At 47.8% G+C, this 27,711-nt stretch overlaps 1 protein-coding gene across 2 annotated transcripts in view; it reads left to right on the top strand.

Moving 5' to 3' along the window:
- The window catches only part of adam12b (ADAM metallopeptidase domain 12b), a 95,643-nt gene that overhangs the window by 38,788 nt on the left and 29,144 nt on the right, over positions 1-27,711 (top strand). For both annotated transcript variants that reach the window (XM_080016817.1, XM_080016816.1), the window contains 8 exons: positions 9,654-9,732; positions 15,395-15,471; positions 16,869-17,058; positions 18,126-18,191; positions 20,215-20,286; positions 20,927-21,096; positions 21,185-21,269; positions 25,259-25,407. In XM_080016817.1, coding sequence (XP_079872943.1) covers positions 9,654-9,732; positions 15,395-15,471; positions 16,869-17,058; positions 18,126-18,191; positions 20,215-20,286; positions 20,927-21,096; positions 21,185-21,269; positions 25,259-25,407 — 888 coding nt within the window. The remainder of the gene's footprint in view (positions 1-9,653; positions 9,733-15,394; positions 15,472-16,868; positions 17,059-18,125; positions 18,192-20,214; positions 20,287-20,926; positions 21,097-21,184; positions 21,270-25,258; positions 25,408-27,711) is intronic.

The following is a 27,711-nucleotide window of genomic DNA, read 5'->3' as shown; positions in this document are numbered from 1 at the left end:
TGGGTTACATATTCTGGACGTGTAGGCCGGTCGCAATAAAACAGCTCATTCATTTATAGCCGCGCTGCACCTCAGTGCCCCCGAGCCTCTTTAATAAGAGAATGAAAGGGAAATCACGACGGCGATAAAGCTCCCGTGTAAATCTGAGCGTCGCGCGCGCCAAGGCCGAAGGAGCCGCTCGTGTTTAATTGAGACCCGTTTTTGGACTGACGTTTTTTCATTCGTCTCGCGCCACAATCTTTTACCGTCGGCAGAGCGCTGCCGCTCGACGTCTTTCTTTTAGTGGGCGGTGAGGCGCCTGCTGCCTCATCACGCCCGGCGAGGTGTCGCAGAGAGCACGGGCATACTTAATGAGCTGGAGGTACAGGAGTGATGAGCTCGAACCCCAACCCCACGCTGCATGAAAGAACGGCGCCCGACAGGTGCATGCAGGGGAGGTGGAGCAGGAAGGCAAGCGGCTCAGCAGGAAGCAAAGCAGGCGGGGCAGGAGGTAATTAAACAGGGCGGCCCGTAGGGGTTTGGAGAATGTGGCGCCGTGGAGTTGTCTGACAGAACCAGCTCTGCAAGCTACGTATCATTGAAGTCATCGTCGCTGGGGTTCCCCGGTCGGTCACCAGGTAGCACCCACCGCATACAAGGCTCAGTCCTTACCGCAGCTGCCCGGGTTCGATTCCGGCAGGTGGCCGTTTGCTGCACATCCTCTCTCTCTCCCCTTTCTTCCCACGCTACCACTGTCTTATAAAGCATGAAAAATATCTTTTAAAAAAAAGTGATTGTCACAGTGTTTTCGTGAGACACAGTCAACATTTTTTACTTGGTGTAATACTGATCGCTCACGTCCCCAGTGCAGGGCAATGGAAACCATTATTATCATTATCCTTTGTATCTGGCGCTTACACGGCGAACTCATTACACCTTTCAACATCTGGATCCATTTGCAAGATTTGCAGAAAAGTGGAAAATTAATGATCAATTATTTTTCCCCTCAACTACAATTTCATGAAGTGACGGCTTAAATGGAAGTATGAGTATTTGACCAATAAGGTCATTAGTTCCCAAGAACTCAGTCAGTACTTAAATCCACACCGATGGGGAAAAAGCCAACATGCTGTAGGTGGCGCCATCATGGAAGAGCGATAAAATAAACCAGGAATTTCTTATTTTTGGTAATGCTAATTTGGCCCAAAATGGCTCCCCAGCTGACACATTAACAGAGCAGATGTTCATTTTCCTAACGAACATTTCACACCCGCTGTTTGGGTGCGTTCATACATCTCAACCTATTTTGGTTTTTAAATTCCCTTCCATCCTCTGCTCTGGCCGGTTCCTGGCAACACGGCGCTACCAGAATGAGTCATTGGGTTTCCATACGCATCCTGTAGATCATTTTCTGTGCGGCACGTTATCATTCCAACTGATGAACTCCTAAGTGCACGGCATCTCATAAAAACACCACACGTCAGGCTGCAAATCTATTTGTTCTTTCGGAGAGAGCCATAGAGAGAGATGAAAAGGCTACTTCTGGCAGTATCACTATTCATGGTGGGAGATTGCTCTCGGCTTTTCTGTTCCAGAAGAGCCTGCATTTTGTTTTTAGGGATATCACGGAGTGCCAGGCTCGCCTCAGACCCGGCCTTTGGCGCCACATGACACGCAGAGCCGAGTGGCGTGGGCTCGCCCCCGTGAAGCTCGCCGACGCAAAGCGTATGGGTTGATTGTGGTTTTTCAAGTGCTCTCCCATCTTGCTGACTGAGCAGAACGCTCTGCATGTATTGTATTTTATTATCTATTTATTTATTTACTTATTTATTTGTTTTTTTGTTTATTTATTAATTTATTATTTATTTATTTACTTATTTATTTATTTAATAAAAAATAAAAACAAATTATTAATCAATTTATTCATGTATTTCTCTGTTTATTCAATGCTGGCTCAATGTCAAACTAATAAAAATGGATTCCAGCCATAAAAGACGCCATCGCTCGTCCCCATCTCCTCCATTCTGAGGTTGACCGACCTGCCCTTCGCACCTGGGGGGGTTACAGGGGTTTGCCGCTTTATATCTATTGTTTTTCGCTGTCTGCTTCTTGATTTCAGACTACGGTAAATAAAAACAAACAACAGTTACAGTCACATCTTCTCTTTAGGGTGATTTATTGCTTTGCGTATCCCCGGCGGGAAATTCCCGAGGGGACGGGCACCTTCTCTGCCTGTACGGAACCATCCCGGTTTTTCTGCCGCTCACGGATGCTCTCGCTGCGGTGATAAGGTAGCCAAGGCTTTTGACGGTGTCACTATTACCTATTACTCATTGAAACACCTGGAGAGCAGCCATTTATCTCATTTCTTTGTATTCTGTCTACGTCTTCATGTGGATTTCCTGGAGAGGAAAACAAATGGGTGTTTTTTCCGCCACCGGGCTCCCTGGTTTACCGAGATTATACTTATAACTTGACTAGAAAAAGGGAAAGTACCGCATTGACATTTCTACTTGAGTAAAAGTAGATAAGTACTGGCTCTTGCATGTACTTAAAGTAGAAAAAGTAAAAGTACTCGATGAATCAGAATCGGTTTTGCTTTGGCCGGGTACATTTTGATGTATACGAGGAATTTGTTCTGGTGATGTTGCCCTGATATGGCAGCGCTTTTATGGCATTTAGTGCGACTGTGTCTTTTATCCTTCAGATCCTGATTACAGTTCACAAAATAATACCATCAGTGGTGGTCGTCGCCATTTACAAATATAAATCTTGATTTCTTAAAAGCTGACGAGTAAAATCTAGAGATATTTGTTTTGAGAGTGCAAGTTTAAATGTCCCCAAAGCTGAATATAAGTAAAGTACAGATACTTGTAAACTATTCCACCGCTTAAACTTGTGAATAAAAACAAAACGGGTCCCCCTCAGAGGCAGAGCGCTGCATTATATTGTGACAAGTTATGGTTTGTGGGGTCCCTAACACGGGAATCACTTAGTGTACATGACTAATCTTTTGGCAGAGTCAGAGTGAGAGAGGAGGAGGAGGAGAGAGAGAGACAGAGAGAGAGAGGAGGTGGGAGAGAGAGAGGGAGAAAGAAAGAGAGAGAGAGAGAGCGAGTGAAGTAACGCAGTTCTTAAAGTCTTTAGCTCAGGGGATTTTACTCCCTCTGCTCTCTCTCCCTCTCTCTCTCTCTCTCTCTCTCAGTCTCTCTCTCTCTCTCTCTCTCTCTCCCTCCTCTCGCTCTCCCTCTCCACTTTCTACACTCCAGTGCTCCTACCAGAGTTGTCCTCGAGCCGAGGGGACACGTCGCTGTATATGTAAATCAATTTGGGACGCAGCCGCATGTGGAAATAGAATTAGAGCTGTCAACCGCCGTTCTCCCACTCCTTTCTCTCTCTCTCTCTCTCTCTCTCTCTCTCTCTCACTTCCATTGTAGTATTTGCTGTGCCGCTAGTAATAGCTATGGCGGCGGCGGCGGCGGGCGGGGGGTGGTGCAGGGATTGGAGATTGCGGAGTGAAAGAGAGGCTCAATAAAATCACTAAAGCCAACGGTGTTCAAAAGGCGCACGAGGCCTCGGGAAGGGAACGGAGGCTGGATCGCTCTCAAAACTCCGCTCCGGCGCTCCGTGGGGGGGTTTTGTGGAACAGTGAATTGTGGCACGCCGCCGCACGGAGGCTGCCGGGAGGGGAGGGCCCGGGCGTGTTGAGGTGTGGAGGTCGATCCGTTCTTTTCAGACCCAAGATCGCTCGAGCTTCTCTCCTCCGCCCTTTTTCCGACGGACAGCTCTTGGGTTCACGTTCGCACTTGTTCCTTTTTTGCGTCGTTTGGATCTTGCCGAGCCGCGCGGGAAACAGGGCGTTCTTAAATACAGGAAATGATGCAAGGAAGGAAAAGGCAGCCCCCATGAGCTTCAATCCCCCCCACCGTCGGATAGAAGAGTAGAGCCCGACAGGTGGATGCAGGGGAGGTGGAGGGAGAGCAGCCACACAGGCGGCAGAGCAGGTGGGGCGGGAGGGGCCGGTAGCGTGGACAGGCCTGGCCCGCGAGGGCGAGGGAGCGCGTGGCGCCGTCAAGTTGTCCGACAGAGGCAGCTCCGCCCAATTTGTCTATCATTTTTTTTCTGCTTGCAATGTCAATATTTTTGCCCCGTGGTGTGTTTTGACGAGGGCTCTTACAGATCGCGACGGTCTCACACTCTCTTATTTTTAGTTTGTTTGAAGGATATTCAAGCCTGGCATTCAAATTTGTAAGAAGAGTGGAATCGAGACATAAGTTCCCGTGTAGGTTGTAAGAGATTGACACACAGACTAACTACCACATCAAATGTATTTATGATTTGGTGTGTGTGTGTGTGTGTGTGTGTGTGCGTGCGTGCGTGCGTGCGTGCGTGCGTGCGTGCGTGCGTGCGTGCGTGCGTGCGTGCGTGCGTGCGTGCGTGCGTGCGTGCGTGCGTGTGAGAAAAGCAATCCGCAGATGTAAAAATAAAAACCAGCGAGTCTCAGTATTCATTCATTCTAAATAAATCAATAGACCGCAGCTATTTCAAAAAATATATAAACACGCGATAAGATTTGTTCAAAATGCTCCTCGAATAATATCAACGATGACGAAAAACGCAGGGTTTCTTGACGAGGATGTTCTCGGAGCTGTTATGACGAGCGACTATTTAGCATCTTTGCTTTCTCCCCGAGGAACAATTATAAGATTGCCTCATAAATCACAATTAACCTCTGCTCCTATTAACGGATCACTAATGACGGCGCGTCGCGCCAAATGAAACGCAGCGCGCCGGAAGGAGAACGGGATCGATCGGCATCGATCCCGAGCCGAGCCGGAACGCACGCGTGAGACGTCGTTGAATATTAAAGGGGAGCGGGAGTTGTTTTAATCAGATCCGCGCGAGGTGAGCGCCGGTGATAGGCGCAAAAAAGCCGAGGAATCAATGTGCGAATATGCAGGTACCTTTTTATAAAAAGGGCACTTCATAAATCCGGGGGAGGGGAAGGAAACGCATTGTGTTCTTTAATTGCCAATCGATCCCACCCCCCGAAAGCGCTTCTGATCAAACAAGACGTTATGCGTGAACAAAGACCCCGGCAATGGATTTCCTCCTCGGAAGAACAGTCGGCGGCGGCGCTCTTCGCACCCCCCTTTTCACCCCCCTCGTCTCCTGCATGAACCGACCCAGCTCCATGAAAAGCGAAGGCGGGACCTTTTTAGGAATACACGCCGCCGGGTTCGAGCCGAGACGCGTCGCGACGGCCGGATCAATGTTCATGAGATGAGATCAAAAGACAGAGAAGGATACTTTGAAGTCATCGCCCATCGTCTAAATGCCATCACATCGGATTCACCGACCCCCGACAAAAGAAGAGGAAAAAAGGAGGCGGCGGCGGCGGCGGAGGCGGAGGCGGCGGCGGTCGTGACTAAAGAAAGGAGACGTCCAGAGTCCAATGAAACCCTTCCGGCATTCAGGGAGAAAGGAAACGACCTGCCCGCTGGGCGAGAGAGAGACAGAGAGCGAGAGAGAGAGAGAGACAGAGAGCGAGAGAGAGAGAGAGACAGAGGGAGAGAGAGGGAGAGAGAGAGGGCGAGAGAGAGGGCCGCGTCTTCATTGGAAATCCATATCTGTCCCATTTGGAGGTGAAGCCAGCAAAGCGCTTCCTATCTGGGTCTTGATGAAAACATTTTGACTCGCCATTTTCAATTGGTATTTGTGTTGAAAGGGCAAAACCCTAATCCGCACGGGGGAGGGGACCCGTGACCTTTTTTTTTTTTTTTTTTCCCTCTTCCCCGCAGTGTCGGAAGTCCGTTTTTCTTTTCAACGAAACAATGAGACGGTTGAAAAGTGAGAAGGCGAGGGGAAGGTGAGGGCATGGGGGGGTGGGGTGGGGGCGGGTTTGAGTCCGCAGGCGGGGATCACGCTACATGTGGTTTCCCAACCTTGTTTCTGCCGCGGCACACTTTGTACAACGCTCTCAGCGCTACCCTGTCAACCTCTAAAAAGCTCAGAAACATGGACACTAATGTCGCTGACCAATACCCGCGATGCCTCGCAAAGCCTCGGAGAACGATTCGTTCCTCGCGAACAAATCTTAGGAGCTGGGAGAGTAAAAGAGTGGGGGAGCCAAGAGTCAGTCTTCGACTCCCAAATTGAAAATAATTACAGAGGACAAAATTAAAGTTTGTGGCGAAATTGGCCGAGGCATTTGGCACAATCCATGTGAACGGGACTCAATTTTTAATTTGCAATCCGCCGAAATAAATAGTTTTGACGAAGAGGCGAAACGGACTCTCCCGACTCTTGCCAGTCGTTCACAGGAAGTCCTCCCTCGCTCGCCGTGCGTCACGCCAACTAAATCAAAGGGGTGAAGAGTCAGAAAGTGTCCACTCTTTTCACCGAGTGGCTCGTCAAGAACCGAATCTCCAAATAAGTCGAACCTTTCATCACTACCAATAGCCCTCCCTTTCATAGTCAAACTTGTTCCGATTAACTGAGAGCGGGTATTCTGTTTGGAACTGACCAGTTTGCTGAACTAGAATAGCGATGCAATTTTGATCTTGCAACACAAGAGCTACTGTAGTCACCATTTTTTTCTTTCTTTCAAGTGAAATCAGATTTTTTTTTTTTTCCCTCACCGGACACGCCCGGTCAGTCACGGCAAAGCGGCGGAAAAACTCTGGTTCAGCCCGGCGCCGAGCGCGGGAACAGCTGTCTTTCAGATGCGTCGTCAACCAGGGTGGCCCTAATGGACGCCGTGCGGCCCTGCCAAGGAGTTGATTACAGCCGGGTGCTGCCGTGTAAAACAAGCGGATTTAACGTAGTATGTCACGGTACCGAGAGCCGCTCTACACTAAGCCAGATTTAGCCGGCGTGCCCTCGCTGAAAAACCCAAAAACTAGTATTTGCCCGGAATTATCATGAGCATGGCACAAATCCTGTGTTAACCTCCAACGGCTCCTCTCATCTTAAAGCTGCATTCTGACCGGACAACCCTCACATATTAGCGCGGTTACATATGTAATTATCTTATTTACACATTTAGGCTTCAATAAATATAATGGACTCCAATGTATTGTAATCTTTGAGGGGTCCGCACTATATTACTAAATAATATTTTTGAAAAGTGTGTATTTGCATGTTCTGCAATGTATTGCAAATATGAATGATATAGTTCCACTAATCCGATGCGCCCCAAATATTATTTTTAATATCAGAACCGTTGTGATTTTATTTCACAAAGTGAAATCAGCTTTAATGTGGAGAGCTTCATCGTCCCAGGAGACAACCCGATAAGATTCACTTTGATTTTGATGATTGGGTAGGACGTTCGTCATATGACAGCAAAAACACCGCAGTTGGAAAGTGGCCTTTCAAAATAAAAGCAAAGCATCGGGAATTCGGTCCGCTTCGCAAGGAAATATTGATATTCATATTGATTTTGGAAGACGTGGATATGTACACAAAATGGGAGGTTTTTCCATCATGGACCCACCGGTTGAGAACCACTGTATTAGACATTGGTATCTTGTGTACCAAGAATTATAGTCAGCCACATTCCACAGGCGGCCACCCGACCTCACTTTGAGACACGCTGTCCTCGTGAAGGCTATTGGCGCTAACATCCAGCGTCACATTTGCAGGGCTCCCGGAGTGATTACTGCTGCCGGCTTATCAGATTTGGTTTAGCGGCCGCTAATGGCATGATAAGGCACATTAAGGCTATAATGGGTATTTAATGAAGTAAAATACGGAGCGGCTAAGGTCACGATCATAACGCTGTTGACAGCTCCCCTTGTGAAATGGGTCATAAAAGAGAACGAGAGGCAGGCGCTGGATGCCGAGCGCTCCTGAAGCCCGGCGTGGCGGCACTCCCTCAGTCCTCCACATGTGCATAGGTTGAGATCCAGTTGAGATCCCAGGCAAAACGGCAGTGTGAAAGTGAAAGCGTGAAGTGAAAGAAAGGCGTTCGGAACCGTCCGTTCCACTGACAATATATTATTCGCGCTCAAAGTTTCCCTCCGTTGGCTCTCTCAGCGCCCGCCGGCCGAACCTGATTCTGAATGGCGACCCCAGGCTGGATTCGGTGAGTGGCGGGGGGAGAGCGACTTTGACTTGCAAATGGAAAATAAAGTAATTACTGAGGACTCAATCACGGCGTTAAATGTGACTGATTTACGCTTTGAATTCCACCACAATGCATTCTGACGGAAGTAAATTACTTTTGTGAAACACACTTTGCATTTCTCCCCAATCAATCATTTGGCGAGAATTCCATGTCCGGCGGAGCCGAACAGACCCCTGCGGCGCTCGTTGGGCGTTCGGCAGAGGTTGTCCCTCGCTCGCCGCGCGTTGCGCCAACCAAGGTCAGGGCGAACGGAGGGACAAAAGAAAATCGGTCGGAAAATCAGAAAAGCTTTTTTTTTTGCGTGACGAGCGTCACGTGAGTCACTCGTCAGGGACTGAGTCTTACAACGGAGTCGAACCTTTTATCGCAAACACTGAGGTACTTTCAAGCCCGTAGATAGATGTAGATAGAAAGATAGATCGATCAGGCTATATTTCATACGCCAATAAATACGATATCGTTGTGTCGCTTTTATAAACTCCATGAACAAACTCAAACTTACAGATAGACAGAAAAAATATATAAATTCTTGAATTTATTCGTACAGTTTTCTAAGTGCGATGGTAGCGCAAAGTACGAGGATGATCAGTGTTTGCGGACGTTAAATTCTGCATTCATTCTCTAAGTAGAATACATTTAAACACCGTACCTCCTCTTTCAAAATTTTTACTCTCTTGCTTACACACAAACACACACGCATGCACACGCACACACGTACACAGGTACACACCCAGGGATCCTCCCTCCTGATGTCATTGAGATTATGCAGCTGCAGAGACTGCTGTTACGCCCGCTCTCTTGCCAACGCTCGGGGTGTCAGTGTGCGTCTGCTGCGCATCTGCTTGTGGCCTGAGGTTGAGAACAAACAACACGCACACGCGCACACACACACACACACGCACGCACGCGCACACACACACACACACACACACACACACACACACACACACACACACACACACACACAAACACTTTATTTATTTATTTTACAAATTCACACCTGCATGCATCAGCAAACATTCACACACACACACACACACACACACACACACACACACACACACAGGTGTCCACACATACACAAAGAGAATAAATTACCCACGCCGTGATTCCACCTCCACACTAGTGGGATTCAAGCACTCTTCTAAATGTAATGAGTAGAATTCAGCCAAAAAACAAAGGCTCTAATAGGTCCCAACATGAACATACTTCAACTTCACCATCCTCGTGAATTTCAAATAAACCAGATTTATGCGAAATGAATCTCATTTAGCAACAAATCAATTCTCTAAATGTATCATTAAACCTTTGTCCCCCATATACTGTGCAGTACAGTATATAAATACAATATCGACTTTGCCAGGGTAAACATCGTCTGGGATTTTGCGATGCAGTTAAATGTCGTGTTTGAGTTTGGACTCCGGGAAAGAAATGCACTTTGCGGGGTATTTTATTTTCTCAGCCCCAGGTCTCTGTCTTCATATCGGGAGGAAAACACAGCGGTTTGACGTGTCGAATGTCTCTTTGTCCGCTCTGCTTCCAGGGGCCTGTTTGCGAGCCATTACACCGAAACACACTACCTGGAGGACGGGAGGGCGGTCACCGGTGCCCACGACTTCACGGTAGGACGGCGGCTGAGTGCCTCCCCGACACTTAGCGGGCGGGGGCCGGCGTGCGAGCACCGTCTGAGACGCGGGCCGGGAAAAAGGGGAGGGGGGGGGGGAGTCGCAGAAGAGATGTCGGGATGATTGTTATATATTATTATGACAAAGGGTTTGTACTTGAAATTGAAAGCGAAGACCAACAGAGAGTGAGTTTTGGAGGGTGTGTCTCGTACGCTAGATTTTCTCGTCGTGCAGACCAGGCCTGAATCTTCCCTTACGTGATTTACAATATTCTTCTAGAGTTTTTTTTAATGTTTTGTTATTGCAGTGTCTGCTCATTTCCATTCCTATTTAGCACCATGTGGTACATTAAAGCCGTGACAACATCTCTACGACTTATTGCTGCTGGATATAATGTTATGAGTTATGTTGTAGCTGCAATAAAAATGTGTCATTCTGTCAGATTACTTACACTATCAACAAAAGCACAACCGACATCCGTGACAAGTGACACACACACACAGTCATTTCAGTCCCAAAAGAGAAACTATAAAGCGCATGAAGAATGGTTCACTTCTTCAAAGACTGACGTGTACCAGTGCGCCGACTATTAATAATCTGTGGTGGAAGGAATCAAGTTTCTGGTGCTTTGATGGTTGTTTAATTTAGGGCGTTCTCACATCTATAGTTCGCTGGATTTGTTTCCGATTCGAGAGCTGGTTGGCACTTTGTTGCACTTCTCATTGGGTCCGGTCGGTGTTCACGCCGTCCTGTGCTCAGCGAACCACACACAGTGTCCTCGCAAAACTGCAAATTAAAAGTGAAGACCAGCTGTTCTGCTCAGTACAGGGACGCTGATCAGGCGTCACTGACCGTCTTGACACATCCATTGTCCAGTGTCTGGGATCTTTACTCAGGGCCGGTCTGTTCCGCGGGTGGAGTCCCCCGTGGAGGCTCTTGGCTTGGCATTCCTAAAGACTCTGCGGTCGCCTGAGCACATAGAATCTGCCTCAGCCTTCAACTTACGTAGTGGCATATACCTCCGTTTTAACAGGAAGCCTTGTAATGTCACCGGGGGTCACTTCAAAGCATACAGAAAAAGGAAGGAAAAACATGAATGAGGGAAAATCACATTCTGTCACAAAATCACATTGTCGGGGACAACAAAGAATCCGTTTTCAGCCTACAATGCACTGTGTTTTAGTTTGCCTGCCACACGTCACACATGTGGCGCAGAGACGCAGACAACGGGGTTTCAGACCCACAGTTTATTGTAGAGAGTGGGCTAGGTGGAATTAGCCCAGGAGAAGATGGGCACGTGTCATAACAAGGGCTCCTCTCCTGAGTGTGTGTGGGGATGGGGGTTTTACCTGTTGCTCGTTAGACAGACCAACGAGCAACAGTTATGCAGCCACTCTGATCCTGGGCCCTTATCGCCAAGACCCAGGACAGGTATGGCTGCTCAAACCACACCGTACCCACACCACAGTTTGCTTCCTATTATTTATCATCATTATTATTTCTGATAAGCTACTTTCTCACACGTAAAGAACCAGATCGATGTTCACTTGGAACCGGAACCGGAGTCCCGACTTTCCAGGAGGACCACGGTTCGATTGTTTTGGTCTGGTTCCTCACATGTGAGAATATAATCTGACTTAGTATAGGACCTTATTGGAAGCAAACCAAATTATAGTGCATTGTGGGCTGAAAACGGATGTCGAGACATGTCGTAGGCATCCATCGGTGCCCGCCGTCTCCTCCGGTACCCTCTTGTACGTCTCCTCTGAATTGTGTGAAGCAATAAGCCTACACCGCACCCACGTCTCGAGGTGGGCTCACACTGTGTTTCCACCGTCCTTATTCGGTCGGAACACCAAATCATAATAATGAAAGCTAGGACAGCGATCGCAATACGCTGCTGTTGCTCCATTGTTGTCCACAGTGACAATGTGATTTTGTGACAGGAAGTGATTTCCCCAGGGGCGAACGACCTGTGCGACCGCGCGTCATTTGTTTACAAATTTTGGTTTCGCTTCACACAGGGCCGTGCGGACACCAACCGGACGTAACGGAAAAATTGAATCGGAGGTTAGGTTCATGGTGCAAGGTTCATGCACAACAAACGATGCCAATACGTCGTCGCGGGTCAAGCAGCCTCTTCACCTTAAGAAGTCTCAGAAGGTGAGAGCAGGCCTCTGATAAATGTCCTCGTCGACGACATAAAACCTTTCCGTGGCGTAACAGGAGCGATGCGATGGGCTACTTGTGAAATCCGCAGTGCATTTGACGTTATTTTTCCCCGCGCTGAAGGAGATTGAATTCATATCTTAATTGAAGGGTGGCTCGGACAGCTTGGCAGGTCCCTGACGGCGCCAAGGCAGCAATTTGGCTGGTTATTTTGGCAGACTTTGAAATCCAGTCCCCCCCCCCCCCCGAAGTCGAGGCAACCGTGTTCCCCGCACTTTCACGCTCCTTAATTCAGGGAAGAAACGATTTTGCAATTGTTTCATCATGCGGCCAAGTACAGACAAATACAAACACACGTCATGGTTCTTCACTGTGAGGGCCATACCCAGGAGTTACAATGGAGAGAGCATGGCCATGTACTGTACATCACAAATATATATGTTTTGAAATTCAATGTCATCAAACTGTGATACGGTTGTCTGTGCGAATTTTATTAACGAGGGGATGTTCCCTGACGTTTAAACGGAAGTTTAAACCTAGAATAGTTGACAAGTCTAGAAGTAAGCAAACACTCCGAAAACAGTCGAAAAGACTGAGCGCAATTTAATCTGTAAGGTTGAATTGTCAGAAAACATTGTCCGGAAAAATATTGCGTATATTATCAGATCCATTTGAAACCGTGAATCGCATTCTTAAATGGCCAAATCGTTTTTTCATTAAGCAACATTTGACAAGGAACGCATTTCAGCGCAAATGATGTCAATAAGTAATTTAAATGTATACAGTTCTAAAATAATAATTATAAGTTTAACCGACGAGCATTTCTGGTGCTGGCGACGAGCGAGGGCAGCGACGTTTGATCGACTCGCCGACTAATTGCGCACGTCCCTTCTTGGCTCCTGTGTGAATGTAGTCAAGACCCTCTTAAGTGTAATGTAGACAGTACACAGTACAGGTGTATTTTCAACCTTACCTGTGTCTCTCGTGCTTTATCCGGTCCGGTCGCTCACCTTCACGCTTGGCGCTTCCCCATGAGTGCGTCTCATTGACCTGCGTGCAGCGCTCACCCCGGTGGCAGCGCGTTCAGCCCGATCCACTGAGCGACGCCGAAACCGTTTGACAGCCGCCTCAGATAAACATCGCCATGTTTTTGGCTCGCTCCTGCCCGAGCCGGGGGCGGGACTAAATTATCGTCACTAGGGCGAAAGGAAGAAACGTAACAACCTGTCGGTTCTTTCGCCCCGGGAGCGACGGGCGTCGTATATGCCTTTGTCCAATATTTGCATGAAATGTCAGTCAAGCACTTCCCCTCCCGACGTTCTCTAAAGTAGGCCGCCGCCACGGCAATCTGGGACCAAACACGTGGAGCCCGTGGCGTCTTTTACGGAGCCGTTTTTCCTCTTTGATGAGCCGTTTATTTTTCTTTCGCAGGTGCCGCTTGCGGAGGGCGTGTTATATTTTGCTCTTTGATGCCGTGAAGGCGGCGCCGCGCGGTGCCTCGGCTCTCTGCGTGCGGTGCTCCCTCCCATACCACCTCCGGCCGTGCCGGGTGTAAAACAAAAACAACCGTTAAGTTTTTTGTGTTCGTGCATTTTTTTCATTTTTCTTTTCATTTTTTCCGTGTAAGTGCATTATGTCTAATAACTTAACAGCTGGTCAACACCAACAACCATGTGTTGTTAGTGCATGGTCAATCTAGTAGTTCATTCATTCATTCATTCATTCATTCATTCATTCGTTCATTCGTTCATTCGTTCATTCATTCATTCATTCAACCTTTATTTATTCTGGAAAATCATTGAGGGCATGCCCCATTTCCAATGAGGGCGAGAGTGCATCAGAATAAATAGAGCATCAGAATAAATAGTGCATCTGAAAAGAAAAAAACAACAACAAGTAGATTGATAGATAATAGAACTCAGTCAGACACCGTTAAAAACACTTAGATTCATGGGCGGAGCCGTTTGCGATCGTGGCCCTAAAGTGACCCCCTCGGTTTTTTTTTCCAAACGTAGTGTTTGCGCGCAGGACGTCGAGCCTCACCCAGTCATTCGATCAGTCCAGTTGAATAACGACTCCGGGTCCGGCCGAAATTGACTCGCGGTGATTCGGGGAATGAGAAACGGCGTGTGAAACGCGAAAGGACGTTTTTGTTGTCGGGAAAAAAAGGCAAGTTTCTCGACAGGGAATGGAACGGCTCCGTCCAGCGCTGTGCGTGTTGATAGCCTCTGTTCTTTTGCCGCCCCCCCCCCCATGTGTCCTCTCTCGAGCCCCTGAGGTGGAATAACTCGAGAAAAACAATTACCATATTGCTGTCACCTTCCATTTGTGCAGGTCCGCTCCCCCGCCTCCAAATATTTAAGCCGCATTGATTTTTAAACACCCTCTTTGTGTAAAGAGGGAAGGAGAGAAAGGCCATTCCCCGACGCGGGGGTTGCTTTAACCGCACTTTATTTAAGCAGGATTTTTTTTCTCCACGGCGCCGCCTGCCGCAGTCAGTCTTTGGAACGCAAGTTCCATATTTCAGGCTGTCGTTAAAAATGGTACTTAGCGAGAAAAAAAAGTGACCTACGGTCACGTGAAATGAGCCCGTTTATTTTCACTCATTCGGCCTCTCGGCAACCGTGCGACAAAAGCCCTTTTTGGATAAAGGTCGATTGAGCTTTCTGTTTCGAGAGTGTTCGGCTCAAAAGACGTGGTTTGAGTGGACGTCCACTTCCTTTCTCCGTTGATGACGCCAGCTAAGAGACCTTGAAGCGGTGCACTCAATTGTATATACAGTATACCACGTAAACCACGTGGGAAATACCCTCCCGGTTGGTAGTTCATTGACTGGTTGTGAACAATTTAATTCAATCCTTTTTGAATTGTTGCGTTGCATGAGTAGTTTTATTTGCGCGCTCACAGCTGACATTGCAACACGCAGACGTCCGAGCGCGTCGCCTCCAAATGCATGCTGCGTAATACGTGCCGCCTGCAACACAACGGCCAAAAAATAAATTAAAAATCCGCACGTCGTCGCCAACACCCGGCGGCAGTGCATGGTTGTTAGCTCGTCGAAAAGAGCGAAGTTCCGCAAAAAAGGACAACAAAAAATAAAGTAGAACAAGGAAGGGCCCAAACTAGACGGGTTTTTAGTTGGCCCTCATCATCCTCCTGCTGCTACAAAATGGGTCTGACTCCTGACGTCACCATCGCCAGGGTCAGGGAGCCGGTCGACCGGGTCGGCCACAGCGCTGTGACCGTCTGCAAACACATGCGAGGTAGTGAACAGAAGTCTACACGGCTGTTCTGATAGAAGCGTGATCAGTGGTTGAAGGGCCTGAGTATTAAGTTGAGTTTTTTTTTTCTCGTTCGGAGGAAATTGAGGGAGGAAAGCTGGGTGAGAGAATGCCCCGGAGATCGGGGCATTTTAAATAACGTGCGGTTTGCGTGTTTATTTCGCCGCCAGGTCGAACATGGTTCACCCATACTGAGTCTTCTGTTTCAGAATAACTGCTACTACCACGGAGAGGTGTGGGGCCATCCCAACTCCGACGTCACCCTCAGCGCCTGCTCGGGCCTTCGGTAAGAATCCTCTGAGTTTCGCGTTTCCATAATATCCATCCACACAAGCAGCATCTTAATAACAATGGCGTATGGGCTCGGCAGCGGGGTGCGACGTCTCCAGGAAAGACAGACGAAGCCTCTTTATCTGCCGGGGTAGAAGGACACGTCGCAGGCTGTTTTTTTTGTCCAACGAGGCGCCGGGATTCGGTTATTATTTGCGCTAATTTTCCCCCTCGCTGTCGTTATTGTCATTCGTAATGAGCACACGCAATGTGCCCGACTGAGTCCCGGCCGTCGACAAAAACACGGGGTCATCTCCTGCTTAATTTCCCCAACAGGGGCGCAGGCATAACTTGAATGAGTAAATGTTTCCTCTGCCCCCCCCTGCCCGGAAGCCTTTTAACGGCGCAATAAAAAAGGTAATGACGAGGAACATTGAGGGTTGGATGGTGGGTAGTGGATTTTTGATCAGGACTGTTTTTACAAAATCAAATATTTTCTTAGTACTTTTTTAGTCGTATAACTCTTAGATTGACTTAAAAAATGATCTTTTACTTGTTTGAGTTGGCGTCTGGGCCCTGCTGCTCAGTCACTCCCCTGGCGAGGCGTACAGCAGACACAGGCTGTACGTGCTGAGCTAGAGATACAGGAGTAATGAGCTTGAATTCCCCCCGCTGGATAGAAGAGTAGACCCGACAGGTGGATGCAGGGGAGGTGGAGGTGCAGCAGAGCAGGCAGCAAAGCTGGTAGGGCAGGAGGGCCTGGACGGTCAGGTGGCCGGCCCATAAAGGCGTGGAAGCATCCGGCGCTGTCAGGTTGTCTGACAGCTTTGAGCCAGCTTTGCATCATATACTGTATATACACCTATGCATATATATATATATATATATTTACTGTATATATATATTTTTATGTATATATATACAGTATATATATATTTTTTTTTTATGAATATACATACAGTATATATATGTATTTTTTTGTGTATAGATATATATATATATATATATATATATATATATATATATATATAAAGTATATATATATATTTTTTTTTTATGTATATATATATTAGGTATATATATATATATATAATATGTTAATCTTGTGTTCATGTTAATTTTTACTGCGTTTTATTTATTTTTTCAGTTGTAATCTTATAATCAGGGCAAATAAAACTATATTGTTGTATTTTATGACTATATAGTTTTGTTTTATTTTCCGATACTTACATTTTACACGAGTGGCCTCAGAAAAAATAACTCCTGTCTTAGTTTGTATACTCGATTATTCAGGTGTTCATATTCAAACGAGACCCCTACAGGCTCCAGGCTTTTCGGGGAGCCGAGTGTCTGCTATGAAATTGGTCACACCTTCGAGTGCCTCTGCTCTGACTCGGGCTATTATCTTTGCAGCGGCTTCATCGCACTCGAAAACAAGACTTTCATCATCGAGCCCGCGTCTGACCCCGGCAACGGCACCCACTTCGTCTTCCAAGTGGAAGAGCTCAATCTGACCCAAGGAACCTGCGGACACGGCTCCAACTTGTCCTCGGTTGCCCCTGACGACCACATCCGAAACCCCTTCCATTCCTTCAGCTCGAGGGTGAGAGAAATTCAGGAAAAGTTTTGGGATCATTGGATAACATTCTCAAGCAAAGATGAATTGGGCCTGAACATTCCCGATCAGGAAAGAGCCTTGAGTGTATGGCCTTGGGCTTGACACTGTATTACTACGGGTTTGAAGCCCAACTTCACGGCCCCGTGCAATGGTGTTGGCCCACATTTTGCATGCTGGCGTGGGGGACGCCATCTGCCCTGAGCACAGTCCCAAGAATCCTAAAACCCCCGATTAGGAATGCAGCAATATCCGACATACTGGTATCAGATATGGGTCTAAAACCAGGCTAAAACGGTGTTGTATTGGAGAATGTGCTCAATACAAAAATAATTTACCAAGCACGGAGGCAAACATGTTTGTTTTTAATGAAAAGTAAGCTCAATTTATCCAGTTTATCGTTATTTGGAATAGATAAGCATAATCAATGTCTCTAGTGGAGGAAAGATAAATGTTAATACTTCAGTTACCCTGATTCAAGCCACAGTCCCAGCCTGTCCATCACTGTTAAATGAAAATAATGGCTTGGATCGGTTCCCAGTATAGATCTAAATTTAAGGAAAATTAAGCAATAATAATAGTAATCATATAAGCGGTACTGGTGCATCTGGTGCATTTATTGGGAAGAAAAACCGGAAAATTGACGTTGGCTGGACCTCCAAGGACCAGACGGCAGAGCACTGGAGGGCACATGGGTAATATTATTCATTTTATACGTGATCCTCACTTTTCTTAATTGTGCACGCTGCTTTGCAAAGCCAGATGACTTTACAGATGGCGGCTAAGCCATTTTCTGTCCAGAAATAATTAATTTATTCCGGGGGGGTAAATTCATAATGATGTTTTTGAAAATAGGTCACATGGAGAGAAAGTTTCCATGCACTGTTTACCAAGTTCTGAAGAGGCAACTTGACCTTCAGCAGCGTGGAGTGGTTAAACCTCCCGCTCCTCCCGGCGCGTGCTCCGCTTTCTCCGCGCCTATTACGTGTTCCGCGCTCTGCCCCGTCTCCACAGCAACCTCTCCTAAATCCACTCCTCCGCTTTCCCACACGCAGCACAAAAGGCACACTCAGCAGACGACCAAGTACGTGGAGCTGGTGATCGTGGCGGACAACAGAGAGGTAAACGCAGCCGCCCCGTCGTCCAAAGTTGACCCCCCCCCCCAATGACAGTAAGACAAAGAACGAAAGGAGGGAAGAAACCCAACGGGCCTGCGCTGCAGTAACCCGCCGGAGACCCGCGGAATTAGGTCAGTGTGCAACCGGCGGTGCGGTGCGGTCCGGTGGCAGCGGTCCCGTTTCGACAGGAAGCGAGTGAGTAATTCCCCAGCGGAGCAGACAGGAAACAGGAAAAAGCCGTGTGAATACAACCAGAGCTCCTCTGTAAGCAGAGAAGGGCGCTCTCTGGGATTTCCTCTTCGCTCGTCTCACCCTCAGCTGATGCCAGCGGGCCCGACAGGATGGAATCAGCAAATGTTCGAGGCAGAGCGAAGGAGGGGAGGAGGAAAAAAAACAAAAAAAAAAAAAAGCGGGGAATAGCTATTTTTCTCAGGCGCGGTTTGCAACTATTCTTTCAGCAATAGTAGAAAAAAAAATATTCTGAGAAAAGAGACAAAATGAAGCCACTTAGTTTCGGGGGCTATTTAAGTTAGAATTTCGGGGCTGATCGCTGGCGCCCGAGTTTACCAAGATAAGCAACATGGTTAACGGTGGTCAACGTTCCCTTTGTATCGATTATTATTTATTTCAACGCGTAGGACGTCGTTTGGAACTGCTGCGCTCTGGATTTGATGTGACGTTAACGCGGAGACTACCGAGACGAATGACAGTTTTCCGAGTTCACGTGGAACGCGGCATCGCTTCCTGCTCTCTCTCTGGGCCGGATGCGAACCTGGAGCGCTTTCTAACCCACCTGAACCGGAGTGCGCCGGCGGCAGCCTTTACCGACGAGGGAACAGAACTGACGGGACAAAGTAAACCTGCTGTTTCCACCAAGACGGTGCCCACGATCTCAAGAAATATACTGTGTGATCAATGACGTCATGGCAACCCCCAGCCGGAGCTCGCAGCTTGTCGGTTAGGATCATCTTTTTAAAAAGTGCGCTCTGACTCAATAAAATATCATATATTTCATATATATCATATAAATGTCCACTTTTTTTAAAGAAGATTTCTATCCCAAAACGTGATCTGATTGTCCAATGTCAACGCCCGCTCCCGGCATTCCCATTTCAACCAGACGTCAACCATCGCTTTCAATTTCTAATGTGACATAGTTTGTGTCATATGAGATCGGCCAGTTCCAAATAACGGCAAATTGCAGAAACGACAAAAAGTCACTTAAAAAGTCCCTCGACACACTTGAAATAAGCGGAAACGTCTCGAAACATCCCCTCTCGCAATGTATGACATCCATCGCAATCTGCCGTTGCTCGTTTTTATTTCAAGAATTTGAAAAGACAGTTAGAGACAGTATTTCTGCAAAGCTCACTGACGAAACTTATACACACTGTTCCAGGCTCCGAAGATTTTTAGATATACTGTATATATATATATATATATATATATGTGTGTGTGTGTTTGTGTGTGTGTGTGTACATTATATATATATATTTATACTGTGTATATATATATATCCCCCCCCCCCCCCTTTATTTATTTATTTATTTATTTTTATTTATTTTTTATTTATATCCTGTGTTAGATTTTCTTGCTTGTTCAGCTTTTTTTTTTTTTGCAGCGTACACCTTATGGTATAGGAATAGGAATCTGCTTTCCCTTTGATTGGGATCAAAAGCCACCGAGGCTGATATCTGCAAATACTCCCACTCTGGAGGAGAACCCCACCCCCCAGGTCCAGATGGTCACAGCTTAGCAGACTCCAAAAGATGGGACGTCTCGGAATAATTGAAGTGTCATTTCGAGTGTGATCCGTGTGTAACGCGGACCTTTGGATCGCAATTTAAGCCGCTGATTTTATTTTGCCCTGTCGGTTGTCCCCCGAATCTACCCTTTACTCGTCTCAATTTCGGTTGCAGAGGAAAGAGCGCGCCTGCGTGTGCGTGTGCGTGTGCGTGTGCGTGTGCGTGCCTGTATGAACATACCTCCCCTGATTATTTTTCTAACATGGTGTTTTGTGTTCCAGTTCCAGAAACAAGGGAAGGATGTGGAGAAAGTGAAACAGAGGTTGGCAGAGATTGCCAATTATGTGGACAAGGTAAAAAAAAACAAAAAAAAAACCCTTCTCCTCCCGGCACGGGGGGGAAGATAAATCACCTTAAAAAAAATAAAATAAATAAAAAAATAGACGTATACCTGGCTGCTGAGATTAATGGGATCACCCCGATCTGTTACCGTCTCACTCTTAACAGCTGCTTTTTAGTTTATCGTAAAGCTCTTCCAGAGATGTGGATGGATAGCCTGGCGGCTGCGGCGCGGGGGGGGACGTTGGAGCTGACGCACAGAGCAGCGGCCTACCTGGGAAATGACTCTGGTTGCGCTCGTTTCGAAAAAGCAGTCTGTTTCATAAGTCATACTAAATGAATTATTCTCAATGAAATTGAAATAAATGCTTCAGGATCTCGCCTGATCTTCCCTGATCTTCCCTGATCTTGCCTGCCTGTTGGCCGGAGTAGTGATCTTGGGCTTTAAATGGCCACCACTGCTTCTCGACCTTCTAGAAGTCTTTCCATAGACTTCGGCTGTTTTTTCATTTTTCTCGTTTCCCACTGAGATCTAGCGCCTTTACAGGGAAAGATGATGGACGTGCAATGTGCCTGCCAGATAAATTAACAAAAGAAAGGAAACAATAGATCTCTCCGCCTGCCCACTCACGTCTCCCGCCCTTTCCGCCCCAGTTTTACAGGGCCCTGAACATCCGTGTGGCCCTGGTGGGCCTGGAGGTGTGGAGCGACGCCGACAAGTGTCCGATCACGCAGGACCCCTTCACCACGCTGCACGAGTTCCTGGACTGGAGGAAGGTCAAGCTGCTGCCGCAGAAGCCCCACGACAACGCCCAGCTCATCAGGTGAACGCCGTCGCCGCAGAAACCGTGGCAACAGAGTGAACACGAACGTGTGAACCCTGCCGCTCATCCGTCGTCTCTCCCCCCGCAGTGGAGTTTACTTCCAGGGCACCACCATCGGCATGGCGCCCATCATGAGCATGTGCACGTTGGAGCAATCGGGGGGCGTCGTCATGGTGAGTGGAGAACCTCCACCCTTCTCTCTCTCTCTCTCTCTCTCTCTCTCTCTCTCTCTCTCATAGACTCGTCCCTCTGCGTGTCCTGATTGTTACGGCTTGGGCGTCGTTCGGAACCCAACCCCAGGCTAAACGATACGGACCGGGTTTTACTGAGAAAAAGCTCCGCGCTGTTCGCTTTATAAATGGGGCCCAAGGAGAAGCGGTTGCTGTAAATGTTAGAGGAAATGGAGGTGGCCCCGCCCAGAATTTACACCTTGACCTTCACTTCAAAGGAAATCTGCTATAGGAAACCACTCGTAAAAATATATGATCACACACACACACACACACACACACATATACACACTGAAAGACACACACTCCCCCTCGTAAGGTATTTCAAAGGATCCCTGTCACTCTCCCGACGGTTCTGAAGGGTTGGGTGGAGGTGGTTGCGGTTGAAAACCTGGGGCGCGCAATTTTTTTAATCAATTCCACGTTTTCATTTCGATGTCGTGATAAATTGTTGATGTCGGCTTTTAAATGTTTTTTTTTTTACTCATTATCATTATTATTTTTACACGTCAACACGGCAACGTGAGAGACATTTCACGCGCTTTAACAGGCAGCGCAAGAGCTGGGTTGGGGATCTTCCGCTCCGACTCCCTCGTCACCTGACGCCCAAACGGCCAATTTGACAGGCGGGCATCCACCGGGTGGAGGTCCAGAGGCCGCGGATCGGGTTCTGGGACCGGCCAAATCGAATGAACCGCCAGTTTAACACGCCGACCAACCAGCCCTGACCTTCTGTTATTCGCACTGTACTCGGGGAGCAATTATTTCCCACCGTTTAATGTGAGCGGTATACGTTTTTTGTTTCTTTTTGGCGGGGGGGGGCGATCTTAAGTCGTTAAAGCCCAAAAAAAGTTTTGCACAGTGTGAATTCCGTTTGGCAGATACGGCGTTGCCCTGGGAGCGTCGGAGGTGTTATTACGCCGTTTTGTTGTGTCCCGACCAACCCTATCATCTTCCACCATCACATCCCAGCTGTCTTACGAGCGCTCGGACGCGCCGAGGGGATATGAGTGCGGGGTGTCTCCTCCACTTCTGATTGTAAAATTGCACTTCTTATGAGAAGGAGTCTCACACGCGGGTGCGCCCGCACACACACGCACGCGCGCGCGCACACACACACACACACACGCAAACAAACAACCGCCCACTTATTCTCAAACATGAGAATAAGCAGCAGACGCTGGAGGACCACTCGTAAACACTGAGCCAAGCAGAAACGTTTCCCGTCCCGTCCGGGTGCGGGGGAAGGCCGGTCCCGATATGCCGCTCTGTAATCGGGGAGGAATACACCATCGACCTTGACATTTGACCCGCCCTTCAAGGGGAACAGCAGGGGATTTTCTCATGCTCAGAGTGGAAAGGGCTCCCACTGCAGCGGCAGAGAGAGAGAGAGAGAGAGAGAGAGAGAGACTGGAGTGTGGAGTGAGGCCAGGGAGTTAGTAAATGCTACGGGCGTGTTCAGCCTTTGAAACATCCTTCCGTCGCGTCTTATTCTCATTATCGGCCGGTGAAGCGGTGATCGCTTGCTCTGCTTTTTAGAGCACAGTGCGCCTCAGTCAGGGTAACATGGGAGACGATAACTGTGTTTGCGTCCAGGGGTGTATTTATGTTTGTCCATCCGCAAAAGTGCGTGTGTGCGTTTCTGCTGTGTGTAAAGTGGTTTGTGTCAATGCCTCCTCCCAGGGTAAGCTTCATAATTCATGCTGGCTTTGTGTGTGTGTGTGTGTGTGTGTGTATGTGGGTGTGTGTGTGTGTGTGTGGGGGGGTGTGTGTGTGTGTGTGTGTGTGTGTGTGTGTGTGTGTGTGTGTGTGTGTCTGAGGCAGCCCTACCTCCATCACACAGCCCTGCACCGCGTCGCCCCCTCCTTTATTTGCTTCCGCTGTCTTTCTCCATCTCTGCGTCTGCCATTCTGGTCACGACCCGCGTCTCTCTATCCTTCATCATACTTTTAGTCCTCTCTTCCCCATCTCTCTCTTTCAAACTCTATGTAACTTAAAACTTTCACTCCTTCGCCCCCATCAATCTCTGTCTCCGTCTTGGGAAGGGCAGTTATCTCGCTTATCACTGCAGCCGGCCGTATAGGGTTGGCTTTGCCGGGTTTCCCAGCAGCAGCTGTCTCCAGCTACGGCAAGACACCCGGGAACGTATGTGATGTGCCGTGATGGATTTGGGTTTTCTATAAGAGGAATTGGAAATGGAGGGTGGATGGGTGGGGCGGGTTGGCCTGATATATGTTGAGACAGCGTAGGCACCGCAGTCCAAAAAATTTAAGTCATATTTAAAGGGCCGTACCGGCCTGGTGTCAAATTGAGTTTGAGCCCGTTCACTAGTCGGCGCGCACTCATTTTTCATTATCCCCGAAGCATTTTCCTGATGATAAGGAACATTCTCATATTTTTAATACTAGTGAGAAACCTCCCTTAAAATGATTTCCTAGTCCAGCTGACAACTACGGTAACACATAGGTACTTATCATATTCAAGCAATAATAATAATGATAAATATAGCTGCAGGCAGCAATACACAGGGTCCACTTTATTTGTTTAGGCACGTGTTCAATTTTTATTTTTTTTGTGAAATGTATCAAAATGTAGTTAATTTATAAACATCATGTAGTTACGTTCATGTAATTCCACGAATAAAACTGTCATGACATTATGCATGAAACATTCCATTTCAACCAGACGTCAGCCATTGATTTTAAGTTCTCATTTGTGTCATGTGAGACAGGTCAGTTCTTAATAGCTGAGCTAACCGTCCTGATTTTGTTTGTAATATGTAAAGTAGATTAATGGTTATCAAACAAATATCACAGTATTTATAAAGATCACACGACAAATAATGACCAAATATTGTTAAAATAGCAATCTTAAGTTAAAACAAAATGGACATGGACAACTTGTTTGACATTGTCAGAGTAAGCAGTGTTGTATGTAGTGCAAAGTGTAGTGTAGGTATTATTAACTAAAATTACAATGTTTGGGAAGTGAATCTTTATAACCACAGCTTGACATTTGGATTACATTTTCCATAAGTTACGTTTCCATGAAATGCGGAAAAGGTGGTATTTCTGTGAGTAATCACTATTTCATTGTATTATATTTTTCCGACAGCTCGCTGGATCTTGAACGCATCACTCAGTCGCACAGTTCAGACTTTTCTTTTAGACTTTCGGCAATTTTTTGGGAGATGTCGTGTTATTACACAAATATAATAAATAAGATAGTTTTAGTCCCCAAAATTTTGAGGAAAACGAGCAGGCTGGACCCCTAATAATATAAATTCACAAAATGCTATACTTATGATAAAAAATGTAGAAATGAAAATAAATATAAAGAAATAGAGAAGAAAGATAATTAAAAAAAATTGCAAAATAAGATTAAAATAGGCAAAATAATAAAACAATAATCAAGAAACAGAATTAGCAGATGGAGTACTCAGAAGCCAGTTTCAATAAGTGCGTTTTTAAAGAAGTTAATTGATTCTATGGCTTTCAGGTTTTCTGGGAGAGAGTTTCAAAGTTTACGTTCGGTCCATCGCCGGTGAAGGACGATTCCCCGCTAATGGGACATTTATCAGCAATATCTCAATATCGAAGAGATTGCAACCTGCGACGGGAGGGAACTGTTTGGAGCGTGTCTGACAATGATGTCACTGACGTAGGCGGGGAGCAAGGTTACGGAGGCACTTGAAAGGCTCGAAGGAGAATCATGGAAGTCAATTCGGAAAGCAGTTGGTGGCCAGCCAAGCGTTTTAAGAGTCGGGGTGATGTGTTTGTTCTCCTCATTCTTGTACGAGCGAGGACGCCCGGGCGCGGCTTTTTTCGAATTTTTCATGTGACGGTCTACTTTGGATAACCCTGAGTCCAAATAGAATGTAAATTGTCAATAAAATGTCATCATTTTTTTGGGGCCGGGGGGGTGTTTTCTAGGACCACTCGGAAAACCCACTGGGCGCGGCGGTGACCTTGGCCCACGAGCTGGGCCACAATTTCGGGATGAACCACGACACCCCGGAGCGGGGCTGCGGCTGCAGGATGACGGTGGACCGCGGAGGATGCATCATGACCCCCTCCACCGGGTGAGGGGCTCCCACAACACCACCCGTTTACGCCGGCGGCGTTCAGAGCCTGCCATTACGGCAAATGCAGGGACGTGTTGGCGTGTCCTGGAACTTGTTCACTCATTGAGAAAATGTAATAAGTGGCTTTTCGGGGTCTTAAGGTATTGGAAACTTAATGTCTTAATGTTAACAATCGATTTTGTATGTTTTAATTAGAAGCCACGCCAGTGTAATCCTTTTCCATCCATCCCCAAATTCTGATAAAAAAAAAAAAAAAGAATGCCCCTATGCTCAGCGAAACGTTTCTAAGTAGACTTCACAATGAAACACGATCGTGGGCTCATTCGCACTTCCATCTTGGGATCACTTCCAAGGTAGCCGGGAGGCTGCGATGCGTTTACGGCTCCGTTATCTTAAGATGCTCGGCATGGCTTTGGGGTTGTTGGGTTTTTGTTTTTTTTTTGCGATCAGAATGTGAAGAGACTTCCACGGATTTTCTCCCCTTCGCCTTTGGAACCATTAAACGGGTCCCCCAACAGCCTTGTCGCTTCTCGGGGCGGCCTGCTAATGAAGCCCCCTCCTCTCCTGGAGCCGCTGCCGCTGCTTTCAGGGTGAGGAATGAGGAAGTCCTCGCTACCCCCCGGTGCCTACTGACCAGGCAGGATTATTAATCGAACTCGCTAAATCTTACTGTATTATGTTTTGTCATCGGGAGCGGCACCACCAGGGGGGCTTGCGCGGGCACACCAAAAGCGTCAACGCATTTGGCCAGAGACAGAGCAGGTGCTTTGTGATTTCCCAACCCCCGTTGGCTGGATCCCGGCGATAAGGCGGCCCGTGCGAGCCGGGGGTGACGGACCATGTGGCTGTTCCTCAGTAAACAGCGGGGCAGATAAGGCGTACCCATCACCTAACGCCGGTTTGACCCTTGGCCCGGTGCCGATTTGCTTTATCTGATGGGGAGTCCCGCAAACTACAGATGAACATGCTCAGGGACGGATTCCGCGGCGCTCGGCAGCGGGGAAGTGAAGGTGCGGCAGGAACGGGAGGGAAGGGAAAAAAAAAAAGGTGCCGGTAAGCCGAGCTAAAAGCGAAGGCAAAAAGAAAACAACAAAAAAAAAAAAAACAGAGGGAGCCGGTTATCAGGTGGATGGACAGATAGGCTCCCACACAGTGGAGCCTGCTATTGCCATTTGAGTGTGTAAATGGAAAAACCCAGCCGATTGCCCCTCGCTGGGTATATCAAAATGTGCTCGCAGCAGAGTTGTTCCAAGCGTCTCCCGCTCAGAGCTGCTGTGGGAGGATGCTGTGGGCAGAGAAGTGCTCGTGCTTGTGGAGCGGGGATTATAACGCATTCATTACAGTCGGATCTGAAGGCTCGCCTTCGGTTTCGGCTGGGGCTGTGTTTTCCTTGGCCCCGGCCCCCCTAGTGCCGATCCCTGAGCTATGGGGCTATTAAAAGAGAAAAGGCTCAAAGTATTCTCATCGATGCGCTACGAGAAGGAAAAGGAAACCATGGATGGCACTGGAAGTGACGGAGAATCAACTCTTGGGACGTCTGGGCTGGGATGGGATGTTAAACGGGACTTGTCAGAAGCATTCAGAGGAATCCAAGCTGACATTTACTGAAAATGTTTGCTGTGTGTGTGCGTGCCTGTGTGTGTGTGTTTGGTGCGTGTGTGTGTGTGTGTGTGTGTGTGGGATTGTGCGCCCTGCGAATGCCTGCAGCGGTGACCTCATCATCCTGTTACGCTCATGCAACATTTATTTCCGGCATGAAATGTGACATGTGACATGAAATGATTGCGTGCACCTTTTCGCAGTAATGCACTCGTTTGGCTTACTTCGCTGCGCTGTGGCTCCTCATGTGTCTGGCCGGGGGGGGGGGGGGGGGGGGATCCGGCTGCACGACTCCAGCCGGATAAGGACGGGTCTGAATCGCGGAGGCGGGCGCGGCTATTTTCGTGATTCATCGCCGCTATTTTCACGGCGGTCCACACACTGTTAATTTGGTGTACACCGGTTGGCAGGGACATCAGAGCGGCGGCCCGGGTGAAATTTTCGAAATTGTCCTTCATGTTCTCACTCGCTCCAACAGCATATTATCTGTCACGCTGTGCTCGGCCGAAATCTAAAGAATGACGAAATGACCCACGAGCCCCCAGCGCCCCGACCCCCAACCCGGGGTCTGGAGACGCTCTCGAGGGAAGGACGCGCTGCATATGAATGACGTGATTATCGGTGACGCTGCCAGGCGCAATCAGGGCCGCGGCACACCCACGGAGGTCCGCCGAGGGGGTGTGGTGCGCGCGAGCGGACGGA

Source organism: Zeus faber (genome assembly GCF_960531495.2).
Source record: "Zeus faber genome assembly, chromosome: 16".
In the NCBI taxonomy this organism is placed as follows: Eukaryota; Metazoa; Chordata; class Actinopteri; order Zeiformes; family Zeidae; genus Zeus; species Zeus faber.
Note: the sequence above shows the minus strand (reverse complement) of the source record. Positions and strands in the feature narration are given on the sequence as shown.